Here is a 25736-nt window from a genome sequence, read left to right on the forward strand (position 1 = left end):
AGATTTAAGACTGGGATCAGGAATCTACTTTTGTGTGTGTGTGTGTGAGGAAGATTGTCCCTAAGCTAACATCTGTGCCAATCTTCCCCTATTTTTGTATGTGGGTCACTGCCAGCGTGGCTTGATGAGCAATGTGTAGGTCCATGCCCAGGACCTGAACCTGTGAACCCCAGGCCACCAAAGTGGAGTGTGCAAACGACTACGCCACCAGCCTGGCCCCTCTACGTTTCTTTTAACTGACATAAAGTATTCTATTAGTTTCAGGTGTATATCATAGTGATTCAATATTTACATGCATTATGAAATGATCACCATGATAAGTCTCGTTACCATACAAAATTATTACAATATTATTGACTATGTTTCCTATGCTGTACATTACATCCCAATAACTTATTTATTTTATAACTGGAAATTTGTCCCTCTTAATCCCTTTCACCTATTTTGCCCCCCACCCCCATTCCCTTCCTCCTCTGGTAACCGCTAGTGTGTTTCCTGTATCCAGGAGTCTGTTTCTGTTTTGTTTTGTTTGTTTATTTGTTTTGTTTTTTAGATTCCATATATTAGTGAAATCATACAGTATTCGTCTTTCTCTGACTTATTTCATTTAGCATTATACCCTCTAGGTCCATACATGTTGTTGCAAATGGCAGGATTTCATTATTTTTTATGGCTGAAAGAATCTACATTTTTAACAAAATATTTTAAGTGATTCTGACACAGTTGATCCAGAGACCATATTCTGAAAAACACTGAACTACTGGCTCCCCTCCAATCCACTCAATACATCGTCGCCAAGTTAATATTCATAAAATAGCTTTTATAGTTTTAAAACATCAAGTATTTGGCACCAAACACTATCATGTGCACCACACATACCTGTCAACTACCTTAAGGCCAGTGAGGTTGGTATTATCTATAGATAAACCAAGAGAAGATAATAGAGATTAACTTGATCAAAAGTAATAACCGAAAGTTTCAATGGTGTCCCCATGACAGTCAAGAGAATCAAAGCCTTGGATTTGAAGGCCTTTAAGAGTCTGCCCTTATGTGATAGTTAATTTAATATGTCAACTTGACTGAGCTAAGGGATGCCCAGATAGCTGGTAAAACATTATTTCTGAGTGTGTCTATGAGGGTGTTTCCAGATGAGGTTAGCATTTGAATTGGTGGACTGAGTAAAGCAGATGGTCTTCCCCAATGTGGATAGACGTCATTCAATCCATTGAGGGTCTGAATAGAACAAAAAGGTAGAGGAAGGGTGAATTTACTCTCTTGTCTTGAGCTGAGACATCCATCTCCTGCCCTTGGGCATCAGCTCGGGATTTCAGACTCAGACTGGGAGTTACACCATCAGCCTCCCTTTCCTTCTTTCTCAGGCCTTCACCTCAGACCAAATTACGCCACCCGCTTTCCTGGTTCTCCAGCTTGGAGAAGGCAGACAGCAGGACTTCTCAGCCTCCGTAACTACATGAGCCAATTCCTATAATAAATTTCCTCTGAAATATATCTATATATGTCCCATTGGTTCTGTTTCTCTGGAGAACCCAAACTAAAACAGATTTTGGTGCCGAGAGTGGCTCTAGAGGAAGAGAATTTGAAGAACGAATTTTCTGAATTGGTTCTTGGATTTCTGGAATACTCTCTAATCTGATTTAGTTTAAAGATGCTAATGAGTCTATTTCCAATAGTAAAGAAAGCACTGATACTACATGGTGTGGCTTGTTTATAGAGATATGCAAAATATCTGCATTGGCTACTCCTAATCAACCATTTATAAGAAGTAAGGAGCTAAATGACTCTGTATGTGATACTTTAGAATACTTTGGAAAACTAAGGAATATGATGATATTGGTTGGTTGCTCCTGATGTCGCTGGACAAAGTGGTGAAAGAAAAAGATGAGCTACTTAATTCCTAACACACTCCCACACGAATGCCTGCTGATAACTTTCTGATCAACCTTCCCGTTCCACTAATACTTTACATCTCTTTTCTAATGCCTTCTCTAACTGCCACAAATACTCAGATCTTCCTTCAATAAAATCGTAAGATCTTAAACCTGTAAGGGGTTACTTAAGTGCTTACTTAAACCTCAGTAAGCATTGCACTTCACGTTACAGGTGAGGAACTGGAGACTCTGTGGGGAAGGCTCTTGCCTGGAAGTACAGTGGCACAGCTAGGACACACCTCCCTCACACTCACATGCAGGCGAGAAAAGAGGGAAGAAAGGCCAACCTCTCTGCCCACTCAACTTTTGTTCCCAAACTCCCTGATGTTTTGCTCCCCTATCTACCAACTGCTCAAAAAATCTACCTCCTGCTGGATCCAGTGAGCCTAAAATCCTCAACAAATCCCCTTAGGCCCTCACCTGCCACAACTACTTAGCCACCAGTCCTCCTTCCCCCTTCTCAAGTGCCAAGATTGTTTGCCAAGGACTTGTTTTTGACAATCTGTCCAATGTCTGCTATTTCTAAAGAATACCTCACTAGATAAATGAAAGACTTCAGGATTTATATCTTTCTATAGGAAATGTCTTGTCTATAAGCATACAGATGGATCAATTAAGAACAGAGGGCAGAAAAGCTAACAATTTTATCTGTCAAACTTTGGAAAATTAAACCGAGAAACAGAGCTGGACAAGCAAGATCCAAGTGTTTAAATTTTTGCTGCCCAATACAGTAGGCACACGTGGCTATTGAACAAGGAAAATGTGATGAGTCTAAGTCGATATGTGCTATAAGTATAAAATATACCAGATTTTGAAGACTTAGTAAAAAAAATGTTAAATATCACAGTCATAATTCTTATATCAATTACTTATTAAATGATAATATTTGGGATGCAATGTGTTAAATAAAATATAACATTAAAATTAATTTCACCTGCTCCTTTTTACTTTTTTTAATGTGGCTTCTAGAAAACATAAAATTACATATATGGCTTACATTATATTTATATTAGAGAGTATTGGTCTGGACTTTCCCACTACTGTTTTTCAGTCACTACTCTAACTACAAGAACACCTTCTGATGATAACATCTGATGATCTGGTAATTTGAATAAGAGTTTCACTCGCCCAATTTCATGCTCATGTGTGCTATTCGACATGTCTCCAACTTTCTTTTACAATATTCCGTGTTTGCTTTCAGATGGTTATAATGAGTCTAGAATTTCTGATATATTTTACATGATCCTTTTAGCCATGTTTAATTTTCATATTTTTAGTACCCATATCAAAAGAAAAATTTAAGATAAGTAGAAGGATGATGGCTCAGTTAGTGAAGCTGAGAAATGCTTTTCTCTCCTCTTCCTTGCCTAAGGGTCAGCTTTTCATGGTGGTCACTCTTCCTCTAGTTTATCAACCTATATCATGCCAACAAGAAAGAATAGCTGGACCAAAGCCAAAGATACCATAAGAAAAGAAAACTACAGACTAATATGCTTTATGGACATTGATGCAAAAATCCTCAACAAAATACCAGCAAACTGAGTTCAACAGCATCTTAAAAAGATTATGGACCACGACCAAGTGGGATTTATTCCTGGAATGCAAAGATGGTTCAATATACAAAAATCAATCCATGTAATACACCACATTAACAGAAAGAAGGAAAAAAAAATGACAATCTCGATTGATGCAGAAAAATCATTTCACAAATTTCAACACTCTTTCACAATAAAAACATCCAGCAAACTCGGAATAGAATGAAATTTCCTCTATATGATAAAGCCCATATATGAAAAACCCACAGCTCATACCATACTCAATGGTGAAAGACTGAAAGTTTTTCCCCTAAGATCAAGAATAATACAAGGATGCTTGTTTTCACCACTTCTACTCAACACAACTACTCAACATATAGTACTGGAAGTTGTAGCCAGAGCAATTAGGCAAGATAAAGAAATAAAAGGCATCCAAATTGGAAAGGAAGAAGTAAAATTATCTCTGTTCACAGATGACACAATCAAGATGCCACACACAAAAAACTGTTAGAGCTAATAAATGAATTCAGCAAATTTGCAGGATGCAAAATCAACCCATAAAAATCAGTTGTGCTTCCATACACTAAGAATGAAAAATTTGAAAAGGAAATGAAGATAATTCCATTTATAATAGCACCAAAAAGAACAAAATACTTAGGAATAAACTTAACCAAGGAGGTGAAAGACTTGTACCCTGAAAACTATAAAATGTTATTGAAAGAAATTAAATAAAACACAAATAAATGGTAGGACATCCTTTGTTCGTGGGTCAGAAGATTTAATATTGTTAAGATATTAATACTATCCAAAGAAGCCTATAGATTCAACGCAATACCTGTCAAAAATCCCACAGCATTTTTGCAGAAGTAGAAAAGCACACCCAAAAATTCATATGGAATCTCAAGAGATCCTGAATAACCAAAACAAAATAGAAAAACAAAAAAGAAAAAAGAACTAAGTTAGAGGACTCACATTTTCTGATTTCAAAACTTCCTACGCTACAATAATCAAAACAATGTGGCACTGGCATAAAGACAGACATACAGATCAATGGAATGAAATAGCCCAGAAACAAAGAAATAAACTCTCACATATATGGTCATGTGGAGTGTCAAGAGCATTCAATGAGGAAAGGACAGTTTTTTCTGCAAATGATCCTGGGAAAGCTGGGTAACCACATGCAAAACAATAAGCAGGAGCTTTATCTTACCATATACAAAAATTAACTCAAAATGGATCAAAGATCTAAATATAAGAGCTAAAACTATAAAACTCTTAGAAGACATGGGAGGAAAGCTTCATGATATATTTGGCAATGATTTCTTGGATATGACACCAACAGTGCATGCAAATAAAAGAAAGAATAAATAGAAATTCATCAAAATTAAAAACTTTTATGCATCGAAAGACACTATAAATGGAGTTAAAAGACAACCTACAGAATGGGAGAAAATATTTGCAAATCATATATCTGATAAGAGATTAATATACAGAATATACAAAATACTTCTACAACTCAACAACAACAAAAACCCAACAATCCCATTCAAAAGTGAGCAAGGGACTTGAACGGAAATTTCTCTAAAGAAGATATACATATGGCCAATAAGAACATGAAAAGATGCTCAACATCACTAATCATTAGGTAAATGTAAATCAAAACCACAATGAAATATCACTTCACACCCATTAGGATGGCTATTATCAAAAAAGCAAAACATAAAAAGTGTTGGCAAGAATGTGGAGAAATTGAAACCCTTGTGCATTGTTGGTGGGAAGCTAAAATGGTGCAGTCACAGTGGAAAACAGTTTAGCTGTTCCTTAAAAAGTTAAACATAGAATTATCATTTGATCCAGCAATTCTACTTCTGGGTATATATCCAAAAGAACTGAAAGCAGAGACTCAAACAGATACGTACAGCAATGTTCATAACAACATTATTCACAACAGTCAAAAGATGAAAATAACCCAAGTGTCCATCCACAGATGAATGAATAAACAAATTGATAAATACATACAATGGAATATTATTCAGGCATAAAAAGGAATGAAACTCTGATACATGCTAAAACATAGATAAATCTTGAAAATATTATGCTAAATGAAATATACTGGACACAAAAGAACATAAACTGCATGATATATTTCTGTGAGGCAACTAGAATAGTCAAATTCGTAGAGACAGAAAGTAGAAGGGTGGCTGCCAGAAGCAATCGGGAGTTATTGTTTAATGGATACAGAGTTTCTGTGTGGGATGATGAAAAATTTCTGCAAACGGATAGGGGTGATGATTGTACACCAGTTTGAATGTACTTAATGCCACCAAATTGCATATGTAAAAGATTAAAATGGTAAATTTGATGTTAATTATATTTTGCCACAATAATAATAACATTAAAAGAATAGACTGGGGGAGCCGGCCTGGTGGCGTAGTGGTTAAGTTCGTGTGCTCCGCTCCAGCAGCCCAGGGTTTACTGGTTCAGATCCCAGGTGCAGACCTAGTACCACTCATCAAGCCATGCTGTGGCGGCATCTCACACCAAAAACAGGAAGATGGGCACAGATGTTAGGTCAGCGACAATCTTCCTCAAGCAAAAAGAGGAAGATTGGCAACAGACCTTAGCTCAGGGCCAATCTTCCTCACACAAACAAAAGAGAGTAACAGACTGGCGGCTTCTGGGTTCCCACAGAATGACGGTAACTACCTGTATTAGTCAGGATTCTACAAAGAAACAGAACCAATAGGATATGGAGAGAGAAGGAGATTTATTATGAGGAACTGGCTCACATGACTATGGAGGCTGAGAATTCCCACAATCCGCCATCTGCAAACTGGAGACCCAAGGAAAGCTGGTGGTATAATTCAGTCCAAGTTAGAAGCCTGAGAACCGGGGAGAGGCAATGATGTAAATACCAGTCCGAGGGCAGGAGAGGACCAACGTGCCAACCCAAGCAGTCAGGCAGAAGAAAGGGTGAATTCTCCCTTTCTCCACATTTTGTTCTATTCAGGCCTTCAATGGATTGGATGATGCCCACCCACACTAGGGAGGGCCATCTGCTTTACTGAGTCCACCAATTCAAATGATAATCTCATCTGGAAACACCCTCACAGGAATCCCAGAGATAGTGTTTAGCCAAATATCTGGGCACCCATGACCCAGTCAAATTGACACATAAAATCAACCATCACAAGTCCACCCCTTGTCAACTTGGCACCCATACATATCTCCTTAAACCATACTTACTCTCCAAATAAGGACAATTAACAGGTCATAATTCTGCCTAACGTGATACAACTATCCTGTGTACAACTGAAAAAGCACTAACTTCTTGCCTGGAAAAGGAAACAGACCTTGAGTGATGTTTACTCCTCTCCTTGATGTCCTGTAACTTAAGTCCTATGAGATAAAATTAACAATACTTAAATACTATGACATAAAGTCAATACACTGTATCCACATGATAAGGGAGTAAGAGGGGAAAGAAAACAGAGACTTGCTTCATACACACACACACACAAATGTGTTCTTAAGAAAATAAGGAGTGGGGCTGGCCCGGTGGCACAGCGGTTAAGTTCGCACGTTCCGCTTTGGCGGCCCGGGGTTCGCCGGTTCAGATCCCAGGTGCAGACATGACACCGCTTGGCAAGCCATGCTGTGGCAGGCATCCCACGTATAAAGCAGAGGAAGATGGGCACAGGTGTTAGCTCAGGGCCAGTCTTCCTCAGCAAAAAGGGGAGGATTGGCAGCAGATGTTAGCTCAGGGCTAATCTTCCTCAAAAAAAGTAAAAGAAAATAAGGAGGAAATATTCATGACAATTATAGTCCTTGTTCTGTAACTGGTCACGTGGTCATTGCTGATATTTATAAGTACCTTCTGTATCCCTTTGCCTTTAGCAAGCACCTCAGGGGCCATGGTTCTTTATCTGGTGAAGTGACCCAAATCTACATTCCTGAAGGATGTAACCCATTAGCAGTTCTGCCTGGATTGGGTTGCTGTAGTTTTCCACTTATCTTAATCACAGGGCATGGTAATACTAAGTAAGAGATGTCCAAAGAAACCTGCATTCCAGACATACTCTTCCTCACCTCCATTGTGGAGTAGCAGTCCAATTTCCCCTTGGTCGTCAGGATCGCTCACTCCAGCCAGCCCAGGAACTCCCTTCTCTGCCTATTGATTCAGAGGTATGAGGAACCTAAAGTGGCCAGGCTGCAGTCTTACTTCCAGTTCAATGGAATCACTGTTGTATCTCCTAATGGAACAATTCCTCCCTCTGGAGCCAAGACCTGTAGGCCAGTAGAGCACGACATCACGAGAACAGGAAGCAAAAATTTTCCTAGTGGGTCACTAGAGGTAACAGTGAGTGATGCCACTCCCATTTCCACTCCTTGATTCCTGGAATCATGAATCCTGGCTATGGGAGAAAGAGCAACATATACTGGACATTGATTCAGAGCATATACAGCCTTCTGGAGAATCTTGTCCTTGCCTTGTAAGGTCCTGCCACCTAGTTAGCACTGTAACTGAGTCTTCAAAGGGCCATTCCACTGTTCTATCAAGCCAGCTGCTTCAGGAACGGTAAGGAACATGGTAAGACCAATGAATCCACGAGCATGGGCCCATTGCCACTCTTTTGCTGTGAAGTAAGTTCCTTGATCCGAAGCAATGCTGTGTAGAATACCATAATACATAAGGCATTCTGTAAGTCTACAGATCATAGTTTTAACAGAAATATTGCATGCAGGGAAGGCAAATCTGTATCCAGAGTGTCTATTCCAGTAAGAATAAAACACTGCCTCTTTCATGATGGAAGTGATTCAATGTAATCAACATGCCACCCAGGTAGCTGGCTGATCACCCCAGGGAGCAGTGCCTTATCCCGAAACTGCGTTGGTCTCTGCTGCCGACCGATTGGTCACTCAGCAGTGGGTATAGGCCAGGTCAGCCTTGGTGCGTGGAAGTCCATGTTGCTGAGCCCACGAATAACTTCCAACCCTGCCACCATGGCCACTTTGTTCATGAGCCCATTGGATGATGACAGAGGTGGTTTGGGAAAGAGGCTGACTGGTAGACACAGAATGAGTTAGCTTATTCACCTGCTTATTAAAATCCTCCTCTTCTGAGGTCATCTTTTGGTGAAAATTCACATGGGACACAAATACCTTCACATTTTTTGCCCATTCTGAGAGTTCTATCCACATACCACTTCTCTAAATTTCTCTGTCATCAATTTTTCAATCACGTTCCTTCCAAGTTCCCAACCATCCAGCCAAACCATTGGCTGCAGCCCATGAATCAGTTCATAATTGCACATCTAGCTATTTCTCCTTCCAAACAAACGGAATGACCAGGTGCACTGCTCAAAGTTCTGCCCACTGGGAGGATTTCTCTTCACCATCGTCCTTCAGGGATGTCTCAGAAAGGTTGTAGTGTTGCAGCTGTCCACTTTTGGGTGGTACCTGCATATCGTGCAGAAACATCTGTAAACCAGGCCCGAGTCTTCTCTTTATCTGTCAACTGATTGTAGGGAACTCTGCATGAGGCCATAGGTGCAGGCTGCAAGAGAGAGGGCAGTGTAGCAGGAGTGGGAACCATGGGCATTTAGGCCACTTCTTGGTATAACTTACCTGTGCCTTCAGGGCCTGCCCAGGCCAAATCGTGTACATACTACTTCCATTTGATGATGGAGTGCTGCTGTGCACATCCGATTTTGTGGTTTCGTGGGGCAGATAACACCCAGTTCATGATGGTTCCCTCAGGTTGCATGGTAACTTGGTGGCCCATGGTTAAGCACTCAGTCTTTACCAAAGCCCAGAAGCAGGCCAAGAGCTGTTTTTCAAAAGCAGAGTAGTTATCTGCAGAAGATGGAAGGGCTTTTCTCCAAAATCCTTAAGGCCTGTGCTGAGATTCACCTATAGGAGTCTGCCGAAGACTTCAAATAGCATTTCTATCTGCCACTGCCACTTCAAGTACCATTGGATATGATAGATCACATGGCCCAAATGGTGAAGCAGCTTGCACACTGCATGGACCTGTTGCAGAGCCTTCTCTTGTTCTGGGCCCCAGTCAAAACTAGCAGCTTTTGGGGTCACTCAGTAAACGGGTTAGTGTAACACAGCCAAATGAGAAATATGTTGCCTCCAAAATCCAAAGGGCACCACTAGGCATTATGCCTCTTTTTGGTTGCAGGAGGGGCCACAAGCAACAACTTTTTCTTTACCTTAGAAGAGAAATGTTGACATGTCCCACACTACGGGACTCCTAGAAATTTCATGCAGATAGAAGGCCTTTGAGTTTTTGTCAGATTTATTTCCCACCCTCTGGCACACAAATGTCTTACCAATAAGTCGAGAGTAGTTACTATTTCTTGCTCTAATCAGCATATTGGAGCAAGGTCATTCAGCATAATGTCATCAATGTAACGGACCAATGTGATATCTTGTGGAAGGGAAAGGTGATCAAGATCCCTGAGAACTAAATTATGACCTGGGGCTGGAGAGTTGATATTCCCCTGGGGTAGGACAGTGAAGATGTGTTGCTGGCCTTGCCAGCTGAAAGCAAACTGTTTCTGGTGGTCTTTTCTAACAGGTAGCAAGAAAAGGGCATTTGCCAAATACCAGGTGCATATCAGTACCAGGGGATGCATTAATTTGCTCAAGCGATGAAACCATATCTGATACAGCAGCTGCAATTGGAGTCAGCACCTGGTTAAGTTTAGAATAATCCACTGCCATTCTCCAGGATCCATCTATCTTCTGCACAGGCCAATAACCAAGTTGAATGCGGATGTGGTGGGAATCACCACCCCTGCATCTTTCACATCCTTGGTGGCGGCACTAATTTCTGCAATCCCTCCAGGAACGCAGTATTGCCTTTGGTTTACTATTTTCCTAGGTAGAGGCCATTCTAACGGCTTCCACTTGGCCTTTCCCACCATAATAGCCCTCACTCCACAGGTCAGGGAACCAATGTGGGGATTCTGCCAGCTGCTGAGTATGTCTATTCCAATTATGAATTCCGGAACTGGGGAAACAACCATAGGAAAACTTTCAGAGTAAGGAGTCATAACAGTCACCTCCAAAAACTAGTTTTCTCTCTTTTTCTGTAAGGATATGGATTTTTGTAATCAATTACAGTCAATGCTCTTTGTGCTCGAACTGTTCTGAATCTGGCCAGGGGAGCCCCTTCAAGTTCCTGCCACACCCTTTTGACACGCCCCTATTTGTTCTGAGCACATTTTTGGTTTCGGACACGAGAGATGTCCCAGGCTTATCTTGTACTTTCCCTACCCCAGTTTTGGAATTAGCCATTTCTCCAAGGAAACTTTGTTCCTGTTAGTGGGGAATGATATTTAGAATCCCAGCTCAGGGCATTAGATGTGCTCATTGCTACTGGAGTGTCACTGCTTCTAGGCCCTTTCAGTTGACAGAGCCAGAAAACGTATTTTTAAAAATCATGAGTTTAAACGATATTACTTCAAATTATCATTACCACAGTGTTTTCTTTTTTGATGTATATCTCTTTTTGCCTTATACCGAAAATCTTGGTTTCTCATAGCATGAATATATGGACATTTTTTGCTTTATTCTGCAATGTACAAAGTACAGTTTCAAAAGTATAATCAGTGTTACTACTTCTAATAGAAATACTGAGTAAAATGGAAGATGTCTTTGCAGTCCTCTTTATCCTTATATACGTCCTACCAAGGATGGACAGAGTACTATATTCAAAAGTCACTTGAAATAATTTCTCTGTTTACATTAGTAATTTGATATACAACTGAGATATTTTGTTTTCAATTTTAGGATTTGCTTATTTGATTTAGTGGATTTTTAAATAGGTAAAGCAGTTACATAGTTCAAAATTCAAACATACAAAAAGGTATATGCTGAAGTCGTGCTTTTATTGCTTGCCCTCCCACACTGTTTCTTTCCACTACTCTTCCATCGTCCCCGCAAGTAGCAGAATAAACTGAAACTTGGTGATTTCACTTGATAAGATGCAAGAAAACAATGCAGCATTACTTTGTTGATACTCTAGACAAACATACATATTCTTTATCTAATCAGAAAAAAAATTCAGACAAATCCAAATTGAAGAAACTTGTACAAAATAACTCGCCTGCACCGATCAGGAAATTCAAGGAAACCCTGAGAACTGTTCCTGATTGGAGAAGCTAAGGAGACCTGACAACCAAATTCGACATGTGATTCTGGACCAGACTGCCTTTTTAAACAAAGGTAATTTGTGTGACTTTTGGAAAATCTAAATGGGATCTGAGGATTATATAGTGGTAATGTTAATTTTCTGATTTTGATGGCTACATGGTGGTTATGTGAAAATGTCTTCATTTGTAGGAAATACACAGTTAAAGTATTTAAAGGAGATGGAGCATTAGGTCAGCATCTCTCTCTCTAGAAGGGGTTCAGGAGAAAAAGTTCCTTCTACTGTACTTGCAACTTTTCTGTACAGTAGAGACTGTTTCAAAATAAAAAATAAACGAATAGTGAAGAAAACCTGAGAAGGAGAAGCGATGAGGCAGGGCTGGCTCTACCATATAGCCTTGATAAGTAACACAAGTGCATGGCTTTGGTACATGGACAGACACACCAGTGTTAAAGAGGAGAATCCAGAACTACATAAAGTGATGTCTCAAATCACTGACAAGATGAATTCACTAACAAATGACTGAAACAACCGGACAGCCATCTGGAAAAAGATAAATTTGGATCCATACCTCTTTCTATATACCAAAACAAACTCCACATGGATCATAGCGTCAAATGCAAAAAAATAAAACCTTGTAAGTACTAGAAGATGATGGGTGAATTCCTTTATAACCTAGGGTTAGAAAAGTCTAATTATGATTCAAACAAGAAGCAAAGATATATATATGTTCCTATAGAAAAAGAGAAAAAACTAGTTTTTGGAGGTGACTATTACAACTCCTTACTCTGAAAATTAGTGATCAAAGGGGAAGAATTCAGCATTTACCATGCCATTTTTCAGAGGAATTTCCCATTTGATGAGTGAAAGGATTTCTTTAAACAATGTCAGCAAATAAGTATAAAAAGGAAGACAAATTAGAAAATCACCATTTTGGAACACTCAATGAAATAACTGATTCAGGCAAATATCATCAGTGGATAGGTTGTTAGGGAACAGGATATTCATTTTGATACCAAAATATCACCCTGCAGAACATTTGCTAATTGTAAAGGAAAAAATGTACCTTTACATTAGAGAGATCAAGCAAGTGATCAAATTTAGCAACCTAACCGTGGAACAGCCTGACATTATCCCCTCCTGAGGAATTCAATACCAAGTACACAGCATCTTTTTCTAAAACGCTCAATCTGAATCTCAGCCAGTCCCTACTTTACAGGAGGTACAGCAGATAGAGGAACAAGTGAAACTACACCACAAGGAAACAACAGGACAAATGCAGAAAGTGACATGATACCCTACAACAGGTCTGGTTCAAAAAGTCAGTGCAAAAGGGGGAAAGTGAGGGGACTGCTCAAGATAGACTAAATTGAGAGCCAAAACCAAACGCGATGCATGAACCTTAACTGGATATGACTGCAAAAATGACAAGTAAAAGGCCATTTGGGGACAGTGAGGGAGTGGACTTTAGATGAAACCGGAGAATTAACTTCTTAGGTGTGCTAATGGCTTTATCATTCAGGAAGGACGAGGCTACGCTACAGTAACAGACAAGCCCCAGCTCTCAGTGACTTAGAAGGAAGGTTTCTTTCTCACTTCCACTCGTGTAGCAATGTTTCAGAAGCATGATGCTCCCCAATCTATTGCTCTTTGTACAAGAGTAATTCTGCGTTTCCTCTAAGAACAAGAGAAATGCTTATTGATCAGGGTAGGTGGTCTAGGGCAGTGTTTTTCAGAGTGTGACTCTCCTACCATTTGCACCAAAATCTCCAAAACATTTTAAATGCAACACTTTATTGCTTTGCAAATGCTTTTAACTCCAGAGTCCCAACTCAAACTTGCTGAATCAGAAACTCAAAGACTAGGGCTTTAAGAGTCTACTACTAAGTAGCTTCTGAAATTTGCTTTCAGTTACACATTCCACTATTTTATAAAAGTTGCTGTAAAAAGGATATTTTACTTGCTTAGAAATAACTAGAGTAGTATTGTTTATAAAAATGGCAGAAATTAGTGTTATTTTCTTATAAGATGGCAAGTACAATAGAATATGTATACTCTTTTATTCTTTGTTGAGGAAGATTCACCATGAGCTAACATCTGTGCTGATCGTCCTCTTTTTTTATATGTGGGTCACCACCACAGCATGGCCACAGATGAGTGGTGTAGGTCTGCACCTGGGAATTGAACCCAGGCCACTTAAGTAGAGTGTGCTGAACCCAACCACCAGGCCACAGGGCCAGCCCCCTATATATTCTTTTGGAGATAATTCTAGATTACAGCCTGTCTTTTTTTCTAGATACAGGTTCCTAAATTTATGGTTGTGTTTTTAAAAATAGATTCTACATTTTATTTAGTAAAGATATGCTAATGCAAATTGGACTACTATATGGAAAAGTCAACAAAATAGCTAAAACTTGCTAATGGAAATGGATCGATGTCATTGATAAAAGTCTGCAATTGCTCTATATAGTTTTGCAGAGGATCAGCATTTTATCCAACTTAAATTACCAACTGGAAATTTTTCAGTATTCTAAAGCTGATCTTCTGCCAAAAATAAAAAGAAAGTCTGGTTACACACCTATTAGAATGGCCACAATCGAGTATACTGACAACACCGCAGCAGGAACTCTCATTCACTGCCAGTGGGAATGTACATGGCATAGCCATTTTGGAAGAGTTTGGCAGTTTCTTACAAAATTGAAGATCCTTTTACCATACAATCTGGCAATCATGCTCCTTGGTATTTTTTCAAAGGAGCTGAAAACTTCTGTCCACACAAAAATGTGCACACAGATGTTTATAGCAGCCTTATTGAAATGTGCCCTAACTTGGAAGCAACCCAGATGTCCTACAACAGGTGAGTGGATAAATAAACTGTGGTACATCCAGAGAATGGACTATTATTCAGTGCTAAAAAAAAAAATGAGCTGGAGCCATGAAAAGATATGGAGGAAACTTAAATCCATGTTACTAAGTGAAAGAAGCCAGTCTGAAAGGCTACATACTGTATGATTCCCACCATATGACATTCTGGAAATGATAAAACTATGGAGACACTAAAAAATTTAGTGATTGCCAGAGGCTGGGGGGAGGAGGAGGGATGAGTAGGCAGAGCACAGAGGATTTTTAGAGCAGTGAAAATTTTAGGGCAATGAAAATACTCTGTATGATACTATAAAGGTCATTATATATTTGTCAAATCCCACAGAATATACAAGACCAAGAGTGAACCCTAATGTAAACCATGCACTTTGGGTGATTATGATGTGTCACTGTAGGTTCGTCAATTGTAACAAATGTATCACTCTGACGGGGGATGCTGACAATGGGGGAGGCCATGCATGTATAGGGGAAGGGGTATACAGGAAACCTCTGGACCTTTGCCTCCATTTTGCTGGGAACCTAAGACTACTCTAAAAAATAGTTGTTAAAAAAAAAAAGATCAGCCTGGCACTACCTCTCCTCTGCTACCTGATCAAATAAAGAGAATTAAAAAAAAAGAAAAAAAGACTTCCTTCCATCAAGATTCTGACCTAGCTAACCTGCTCAAAGCATCCCCATATCAAATTATACTCTCCTCTGCCGGTCATGTTCCTGTTCATATTTACTTCCAGATCTGCCTTTGGAGAGACATTTCACCTTGACTGTACAAACTCATTGGACATTGTCTTCCATCAACAAGTTGGCAAGGGCACAACAAAACACTAATTATACCATCAGGAAGTGACAGCAGCAAAAGGAAAATTTAATGACATTATCAACTATATCTGCTGAACCTTTTAGCCCACTATGCCCATTCTAAATGTTTTAGAAATTATTTTCGCATATAACAGTTATTTATGAACATCCACCTTTTGGAAAATGAACTGCTCAAGCCTTATACTGTTATGATTAGTCTAATATGCAGGTCCATTTGCTTAGGTGAGAGGAAAAAAAAACAACCACAACTTGATCCCATTTGTTTTTACCAAATGAAAAACATTCAAAGTAAAACATGAACATTTAATTACTTTTAAATAATATATGTAATAATTTACATGCTATACATTCTCAAACACATTGAACGTAAATTCAATTTTATAAGACATATACACAATCTGCTTTTTGCCAACAAATACCCTGTAGGTCACTTAGGATATTAACTGATTTCTCAGGCCATATGTGAGCACATAAACACACATATATATGCCTCAAGTTGAAGATTAAGAAAATAAACCAAAGAGTTGAATATAAGAAGTCTGCCATGGAATATTCTAAAACCACAATCAATAACTCAAACCAAGTAACAAGGCACAAAAGCTTCCCTTTGTGGTCACAAATATTAAGATTCCCGTCCCAGTGCTTAAATATGGAGACAGGCTTGGCTAAATCACAAACTGTATTTTATAGTGCATTTGTTACTATTTTAAAAAGAGTATTTTTCTTATTACACAATATGCATTACAGAAAAGCAGTGGAAAAATAAACAGGATTAGATAAGCTCTCATACAATAAGGCTTTTGTTCCACTTGAAAAAGGTATTTATGTTCAAAACTAATATGATAGTTGTGGGTATAATAAAGAGAAGCATGAAGGATCCTATGTGGACTTCCTAGTACCCTGAATCATACCTCATGCCACCCATGTTACTTAAATTTTCAGTTTTAAAACCAGCTGGGTGATACTGCCAATTGCAAGTGATTCTGTGTGAGTGTGAAAGATATGTACCAGTACGCAGAATAAACAGGTAACATAATATGGCAAAATGAAACTTTTCCTAGCATTTAAGTTGTTTCCATTAAACATGAACTTTGTACTAGGTTATCCTTAAGTTTCCTTTTTTTTCTATGTTAACAGAGAAGGAAAAAATGTTCTACACAGAAACGACTGCTTTAAAATTCATGCGACCAAGCAAACCCTAAACTATTTGTACTTCCTTTTTTTGGCCCCCAAATTTCGGGGTAAACTGAAAGTTTATTCCAGGAAGAGCAACTCACTGAGAGATAAAACAGTTTAAAAATATACAGATATGTACTATTCGTTGTTTCTAAGAAGAGTTTCAGAGCTTTAGCTTTTTAAACTCACATAGTTATCAAAGGAGTGAAACCCACCACAAAACAAGAACCAATAGAATGCAGTAATTCATACATAAAAGACAGTCAAATGTGCTCGTACATATTTAAGAAAACAATAATCTGTCAAAGTTGTAAATAATAAGTCATCAAATGTAGCACTCAACAAATTGTAATCTGAATAAAACCTTCAGTTTCAATAATTTTGAATATGGAAGTGGGACCAGCTAAACATGAACTTAACAGTATATTTCTACAACTGTTTATACAGAAGTATTGTAGCATGCAACTCCCACAGTAATGAGAGCGCGATTTCTTATAAAACAAGGCTAACCAAAAGAAAAACAACAAAAAACCTCACTCTAGGCTATAAGACTTAAGAGTAAAGAATAAACTGAGATTTTAAGGCTTTCTTAGAAATATTTTTCATGGCACTTCAATATTAAATATCACTAATAGGCAAAATATGTAAATATTCCTAGTTACATAGTTACATATTCAAAAGTACATGCCATGTTAACTGTTAAGTAAGGGACCACTTTGTCAAGTTTCGTTTTCTGGCAATTAAACTTAAAGAAGGCTATTCATGTTTGGCTGTAATTAACAAATCATACAGAAATGTCAATTCACTTGTATACAGTACAAATTGCGTTTTGAATTAATTTGCCAATACCACTCATTTCTTAAAGAACTGGAAGTCATTCTTTGTTAGAAATGCAATTAAACTGACTTATTTCTCTCACAAGAGCAGTTATTATCCTTCAACTATCAGCCTACTGTTAAACTCTAAGATTATTTTTAAACAAATTCCCTTTGGTCACGCGCACAGATCATCCTCACAACAATCCATTTGTTGCACTACAGTCAGTCCAGAAAATACCCTATGAGTCTAACAAGTCATTCTTGCCACGCCATACTCTAAGCTGACCACAGCGGGTTCCGATTTGGAAAACTCTTCAGCATATTCACTGTACCGATTATCTGCTGGGTTGCTGCCCTCTATAGTTCGAAGAGCATCATTCACAGGTAGCAGAGTTTGCTCCTTAAAACACAAGGAAGTTTTGAGGGTAGGCGATTCAGGACGAACTGAATGTAATAATTCCTTGGTGAGAACTCCATCTGTTTGCTTATTTTTATGTTGTTTAATTTTCTAAAACAAATGAAAATTTGAAAAAATTACTAATTGCACATACTACATGATGTTCAATCTATGTTAGATGGAAGAAGAAAACATGCTTTTGAAAATGTTCTCTTCATGTACAATACAAACTTAAATCTCAAAAAATTAATACAATCTAGTGCAGCTGAAATCCTAATTATTTACATTTGCAATGGAAAATGGCTATTATACTTGACTGCAGAGGAATCTAGGCCTTCATATTTAAAAAGGACATACTATAAAAAGTAAATATTTTATAATGAAAGAAATGTATACAAGACATTCACCCTGAAATCACAACTGTATAATATGACAAACACACACTTATTTGGCTAAAGGTTTTACTGACTAAAGAGCTTTCTTACATGGTTTTCCTGTAGTTGTTAGGTAAACACAACAGGCTTTAGAACACAGCAGATTTTTATTTTAAACGAACAGAAGATTTTAAAAGTACTTTTTTGGCAGAGTAGCATGGTCTCCAAATCCTTGGACCGATCTCCAGACAATCTTCTTGTATCACCTATATCTTGGACTTGCCTCTCTTTTAACACATCCTCCTACAGTTTACTCAAGCAGTCATTACTTCCTTATCTGAGAGATGACTAAGGAACACTCCTGCCTGAGAGGCAGACAAGATAGTCTTACTGAGTTATAACAACTGTCTAGAATTTTTAAAATGTGCACCTACTGATCCTTTTTTGGTTTACATATGATGGCAAAGTAAAGATTATAGGAAAGTCTTAGGGTGGAGAGGGATTTCTTAAACAAGATACACAAAAAGGCGTAAAACATAAAGATTGATCAATTTGACTACATTAAAACTCAAAACATCTATATAAAACATACCAGAAATAAAATGGAAAAAGACAAAAATAGGCTGGACAAAGTCATCTGTGATATGTATATAACTAACAAAGAATTAGCATCTGGTATATAAAGAACTCTTACAAATCAATAAGAAAAAGGCAAATAGGCCAAAAGAAAAGCAAGCAGAGGTTTGAATAGCCCATTCACAGAAAATGAAAAACCAAATGGTCAGTAAACATATGAAAATTCATTTAACTTCACTTGTTATCACAGAAACCTAAAACTGAAAACAATTTTAATGTTGAGCAGCAGCTGAATAGACTGTGATGTTTTCATGCAAGAGAATATTATACAGTAGTTATTAATAAAGCAGATGAATTAAAGCTACATGTGTCAACATGGATAAATGTGAAAACAATGGCGAGCGAAATGAAGTGACAGTATGACGACCTTTATACAGTAGTTTTAAAACATGCAGTTTCTTAACCTGAGTGAAGGGCACATGGGCATTCATGTGGTTTTGCCCTATATACGTCACAGAAAAACTATATCCTTTTGCATTTTTTCAATATATAAGAAAAATAATATTTTAAATCATACAAAACATTACAAATTGTCCACAGGTACAAACATACACAGAAGTATAAAAATATGCACAGGGATGATCAACACCAAACTCAGCAGAGTGAAAGCAGGTGGGGCCACTGAGGTGGAGTACACAGGGTCTTCAAACATTTCTACAACGTTTCATTTCTTAAAACATGAAAGATCTAAAGCAAATATGATAAATGTTAAAATCTCACAAGCTGGGTGGTGGATACCCCAATATTTATTATGCTTATATCTCTACTTTTCTATATACGTCAAATATTTCAAAATATTTTACAATTCAGGGAAAGTGATTCAAACTAACCTAGTCAAAGTAGAGATCTGATTTTGAAGCAACCATGTGTGCTTGCGAGGTTTCTATATATACCAATTTACACCAACAACACAAGGAAATAAACTAATTTAATATTCCAAATATATTATATGAGATACTTCAGAATACTTACAGATTCTAAGTCTTTAATATCATTCTCTAACTGTTTATTCTGCTCATTCATATTCATAATTATATTAAACACAGACTGCCTAGGATGCAATGTTCGATCAAATTGGTGGTACATGTTTCTCCAAAACCTTTATGACAAAAAAAACACAAAACTGTCAACAAATTGTGTCTGAGTAAAATAGAGTATAAATACTTCAATAACGTCAACTTACTTAAAATTGAAAGAGACTGTATTTGGCTCCAAAACCGCAACTGCCTGAGATTTGGGACTGTACAGAGGATTTAAGTACTTCTTTTGGTCATCCAAAAGAAACGGCCACAGGGAGTAAGTCTTCTCCTTTAACCTTAATGAGATGAGAAAAACAAAAAGATCTTGCCCATAGATGCTACTACTCATTTTTATAAACTAGGCAATTGCTTCTCAAGTAGATTTAAGTTTTAGTTTTTCCTTCTACTCACAGCCTAACTTCACCTTGTCTCTGAATTCTGTATTCTCCCTTTTCTCCTTTTTCACTTACAATCATGTAATAAATAAAATAATGCTCTTGAACACAACACAGGTATCCAGTTCTCTCACAACCATACACTTTAAGAGATTCCTCTCTTGATTCACACAATTTCATAAATTCGGTCTCTGTTACACCTATTTCAAATCACCACACACACGTATACGGAATAAAATAATGGATCTCTCTGTTTGACCAGATTCTCTTAGCCCCATATCTGGGTTGTAGTGGCATGTATCACAGGGCAGGAACAAATTTAAGTGTGAGTGGGCACAAAAAAGGGAATTAGGAAAAATCAGGACATTATTCAAGAGTAAATAAATGCTAACTGCATTGTAAATCTAAGAGTAAGTAGGTGGGTAAAGGGTAGAAGGGTTTCAGATAGTAGATTTACCAAATAAACATAAAATAGATAAGGAAAAGCGGAGAATCTGCTCATTGTTTGGTGACCCCTAAGATGACCCATAGGTATGTTCTTAGAGAAAGACTACCAGGAAATACGTGCTTTTATTACCATCTTCCTATTTATAAGGATATTTGGCACCAATTGAGAAGAACAGGTTTTCCTAAATTAGCCCGGGACCCCAGGAGTCACCTGCTCTAAACTATGGTAAACTGTTGTGAATTACTATAGCACAGAGCTAAAGTCTCAATGTCCTTTGATTTGTTCATCTCCCTCATACTCTATTTCACTTGTTATTCCCTTTACATATCTTTAGAATTTTCCATGTGCTCTCAGTTCTGCCTTCAACTCTGCTGGGAGTGACAGTATGTGGCTGTCTTCAAACTAGTACTAGATTTAGGTTCTCTAATAGTCACTTGGATTTTCAAGAATCTGGAAGTGCTCTTTATTGACTACTGTAAGAAATCCAAACTCAGAAGCCCAACCTAAAAAAAAATATATATATATGGACCTCTCACAGGCTTACCCCTCATCTCCCTTGCTTCAAAATTTAGCCAGAAGACCCTACTCCCAAAGAGTTAGGGAAGAACAGGTGTGAGATCCAATTCAGGAACAGACACACTGCAACCAACATACGTAGATTTATTTTCCCCAAAAAACTGCCTGTTTAGAAATCTGAGAACAGCTACAAGGCTTCATCTTACCTTAAAACCAACAGTTTTTCAATCTTTTACCACACTTGAAAAAGTAGTGACCAATACTTTCCAGGAAATAAAAGAGTGTAAAAATGTTTCCCTTCCAAATATATATTCAGACTAGAAAAGAGCATGAGGAGGGTTTCCAGGCTGTTGGTAATGTTTCTTGTTCTGGGTGCTGGTTACATAGACGGATGAGTTTAAGACTTACTGAGCGTCACACCTATGCTATATGTACTTTTCTGTATGTATGCTACACTTCAAAACAAATTTTAAAAATGTATTTTTACTATTGACCTGAGGGTGTAAGGGATAGTCAGATATATACAATAAAATTTTTACAATAAAATTCAGTTCTATTTCATACTGTCAAGATACTTAAGTTCAATTATAATTTATATTAGACCTCAGCTAAGTAGGAAAATAAGAGCCCATTTTAATCAAATCATCTTACTTGAGTTCTTCTCTTTCCTTCTGACAATTTCCAAGGAAGTTTCCAAATTGACATGAATAAATATGTTCATGGATCTGAAGAAGAAATGCTTCATTGAACTCAAACGCTTGTGGAAACTGTTCAGTCAAATGCCACACACACTCCAAGAACTGGGTAAACACCGGCGAGACTTCTTTTGGGTCACTATCCAAATGGCCACACCTAACCCCCCCCGGAAAGTACAAGCTGTTAAAAATGCCTCTGAAAGAAGTCAATTGTTCAGGTATTGTTAAATTTAAATACACATACAAAAAACTTAAAAATCCTAAAACATTATCACATTGGCGGAAAAAAACCCGTAATGTTTTTACTGAAACTATTTCTACCTATGAGTTCTTCAACAACAATTTTAAAGGAGCTGTTACCTTCTAACTACTACGATCCAGACAAAAAGGGAGGTACTAAATTGCCATGAATTAACAAAGGTATGAGAATTGAAAGAAATGACAGAAAAAATTAAATCATTCTTCATACGAAAAACAATAGCACCATCATTCCCACTGGACATGCAAGTTCATGAAGAACAGAAACATTCTGGCATTCTAAACTAGTTTTACTAATTTTACAAAATATATAAATGTATAAAGGTGACTCACCTCTCTGAAAATTTATGTCCAAAGGAGATCCAATCCTTTTCAATTAAAACCTTAAGGAGAAAAAGTGAAATCCATCTTATAACTACTTTCAATTTTCTTTGTTTAGAATAGATTAAATCCTACACTCTCTTTTTTGTGGGTGAGGAAGATTGGCCCTGAGCCAACATCCGTTCCCAATCTTCCTCTTTTTTTCGGCTTGAGGAAGACTGTCACTAAGCTAACATCTGTGCCAATCTTCCCCTATTTTGTATGTGGGACACCACCACAGCATGGCTTGATAAGTAGTGTGTAGGTTCATGCCCGGGATCTGAACCCAAAAACCCCAGGCCGCTGAAGCTGAAAGCGTGAACTTAACCACTATGCAACCAGGCTGGCTCCTAAATCCTATTATCTTAAACAGCATTTGCACTTTTAATTTACAGCCACAAACAAAACAAAAAAATTATTTTTAATTATAGGCAAAAGACAGCAAGAACCTGGACTAGGTTGACTTAACGAAGAGTGAAAATGATACATAAAAAGAAATACAGTACACTTGTGACAAATTATTTCAGTTGTATTTATTACATTTTACATGAAAAGTACATTATAAAGCACTACTGCATTTATATTTTTGTATGTATGATGATGATATATGCATAGAAAAAAGCCTAGGAAAATGTAAACCAAAAAGTGAACAATGGTTAAGTGTGGGTGTCAGACTGAGTGGGTTTTTTAAACCTTCTGGCTTACTTGCACATTACTTATATAGTACTTTAAAAAAAAAGAATGATAAAGAGACTAATGAAAAGTATATTCAGATTTAAGTGTTGACATCTAACCTCTTGAATGGACTGACTTTGTGTTTTCTGTCACAACTCTACTGAAATACCAGGTTTCTAGTTTTTTTCAATCTAATGTAAACATATCTTCTTAGTACTTAATATACTGTATAATTTCATTAAATAATCACCAAGTACATTCTTTTCACTCTATCAAAATTACCACTTTTAGCTTCCCTAGCTTTGTTTTTAATCTCCCCAGAAGGCCATGTAATGTGATGGGTAAAGACGCAGTTTCTGGAGTCACACTGCATGGGCTCAAATCCCAGCTTCACTACTTCTACACCTGTGCAACCTCAGGCACGAGATCTTCAGGCAGAAGCCGCAGACTTCATTGTGGGACCTCCGCCCTTCTTCTACACACCCACATCTCAAACTTAATTCAATATCTTTCTTACTCAACTTATTCCTCAGCCGATCTCAGTGAAGAGCAGGAAAACAGCACCATCCACCCTGGCAACTGAGCCTGCAGCCTGGAAATCATCCTAGAGGAGGACTCTTTTCTACTCCGCAGTAAGGCGTGAACAATTCTTAACGGACTCTACTTCCTTAACATCCCTAGAGGTTGAACTCATCACCTCCTCCTCCACTCGTGTGGTACTGCCTTAGGTCTGGCTCTCTTTTCTCTCAAGTTCCCATGACACTTTCTACTCTGGTCTCCTAGCCTCAATTCCTACTCCCCTTTGCTTTCAAGATACCAAACCCCCTTTTTAAAAAGCAGATCTAAGCAAGTTACCGTTTCCTGTTTAAAGCCCTTTAATGGCTCTCCTTACCCAAAGAGGGTGAAGTCCAAATTACAGTCTTCTCTTCCTCAGGACCTCACCCCGCTATACCCCTCTGCACCCAAGCCCCCGCTCTAATGCTCACCCTGAATTCCACCCATCACACATTACCTGTGGTCACCTAAAGGAGCCATGCTCTGCTCTCACTGTTCCTTTTGCCTGGGAAGCTCTCACATTGTCCCTGGTCATTTATCACATGATTTCATTTGGATGTCTAAGAAACAAAGCCAAACATGGCAAAGAAAACATTCCTTATGTTACACTCTCAAGGTAGCCTGAACACTACCTTATTAGCGGCACTTCCATTTGGCCTGTCCCAGATTTGATATGTTAGCGCCACAAAATAATGGTGCAGAAAGGGACCCAGTGATGTTGAACCTTCCTTTGTTAAGATGGTACAGTATTTAATGATTCTAAACTAATGAAAACGTTCTACCATCCCTTCATTTACTTTATCTGCCATGAGTTAAAACGTAAATTTTGAAAACATGAGTTAATTTGATCATACATTAAAAAATAAACAAAAAAAAAACCACAGGAGCCAGGGCTTTAGCTTCACAAAGCAGAAAATTCAACTAGAAATTTAACCTTCAGAAATAAAATACGTTTCCTAACATAATTACAATTAACAAATGAAGGAGTTTTAAATAGAGGGTTTACTCTAGAATACAATTTTAAGTACTCTTATTTACGCCTTGTTTTACTACATTACTTACATTTGTTAGATAAAAACGAGGAAGAAAATATTAAATATTTCTTTTGTAACATTTTAGGAAAACATTTTAATATAACACTTTTTGTCAAAGAGGTGGCACAGATGGAAATCAGTCTAACTCAAGCACTGCTGACATTCTGGACCAGGTAATTCTTCACCGGAAGGGCTGTCCTGCACATTACAGGATGTGCAGCACGTCCTCGGCCTCCACCAGCTAGATGCCAGTTGCCTTCCCTCCTTTAGCTTTAACAATCAAAACTCTCACCTATAACATTACCAAATCTCTCCTGGGGGGACAAAATCATTCCTATCTGAGAACCACCAGTCTCGCCAAATAAATCCTTACCATGAATCCTCTGATTGTCCTATAGAAGGAATCCAATAAAAGCGAGCCAAGGGAACACACTTGGGAAGTCCTATCCCAGCCATCAGAACAATGTACCAACACACTTGCATTTTCAATCATTATTGCCTGAAAAGAAAGATCACATACTTAGATTCGAGCAAAACGCGTTTCAGGTAAATCAGTAAGTTCTACTCACTCAAAACCATACTAACAAGTATTGCATTATAAAAAAGAGCTATGACTGCAATGACAATGTTGTCACAGCATAATTTCCAAAAACAAGACAAAACACAATAAAACCACAAAGCAAACAAAAAACAAAGATAAAAAAGCTGTTTCAGGGGCTGGCCCCGTGGTAATGGTTAAATTCGTAGTGGTTAAGTTCAGCTCACTCCACTTTGGCAGCCCAGGTCCACAGGTTCAGATCCCAGGTGTGGACCTACACCACTTGTCAGCCACGCTGAGGCAGCATCTCACATACAAAATAGAGGAAGATTGGCACAGATGTTAGCTCAGGGTGAATCTGCCTCAGCAACAACAACAAAAAATGCTGTTTCAAAGTGTTTGGGAATTTCTTTTTAAGTCCTTACACTAAGGGCTCATGATATTTTTAAAGCTCAAATTGAAGTAAGCCTCATTAAAAAGGTAAAACATAAT

At 37.9% G+C, this 25736-nt stretch overlaps 1 protein-coding gene across 15 annotated transcripts in view; it reads right to left on the reverse strand.

Annotated features, from left to right (window-relative positions):
- Positions 1-25736, reverse strand: part of MTMR6 (myotubularin related protein 6) — a 93696-nt gene that overhangs the window by 39739 nt on the left and 28221 nt on the right. For 11 of the 15 annotated variants that reach the window (XR_011528005.1, XM_070578636.1, XM_070578640.1 and 8 more), the window contains 6 exons: positions 25080-25205; positions 22416-22465; positions 21781-21981; positions 19935-20066; positions 19724-19850; positions 17677-17852 (listed from right to left, as the gene is read on the reverse strand). Coding sequence is in view for 14 of the 15 variants with exons in the window: in XM_070578636.1 (XP_070434737.1) it covers positions 17677-17852; positions 19724-19850; positions 19935-20066; positions 21781-21981; positions 22416-22465; positions 25080-25205 (812 nt within the window). In the remaining variant the exon portion in view is untranslated. Of the gene's footprint in view, positions 1-15599; positions 17853-19723; positions 19851-19934; positions 20067-21780; positions 21982-22415; positions 22466-25079; positions 25206-25736 lie in introns of those variants that run through there. The other 4 variants (XM_008540207.2, XM_070578634.1, XM_070578645.1 and 1 more) reach the window with 1 other exon arrangement.

Source organism: Equus przewalskii, chromosome 16 (genome assembly GCF_037783145.1).
Source record: "Equus przewalskii isolate Varuska chromosome 16, EquPr2, whole genome shotgun sequence".
In the NCBI taxonomy this organism is placed as follows: Eukaryota; Metazoa; Chordata; class Mammalia; order Perissodactyla; family Equidae; genus Equus; species Equus przewalskii.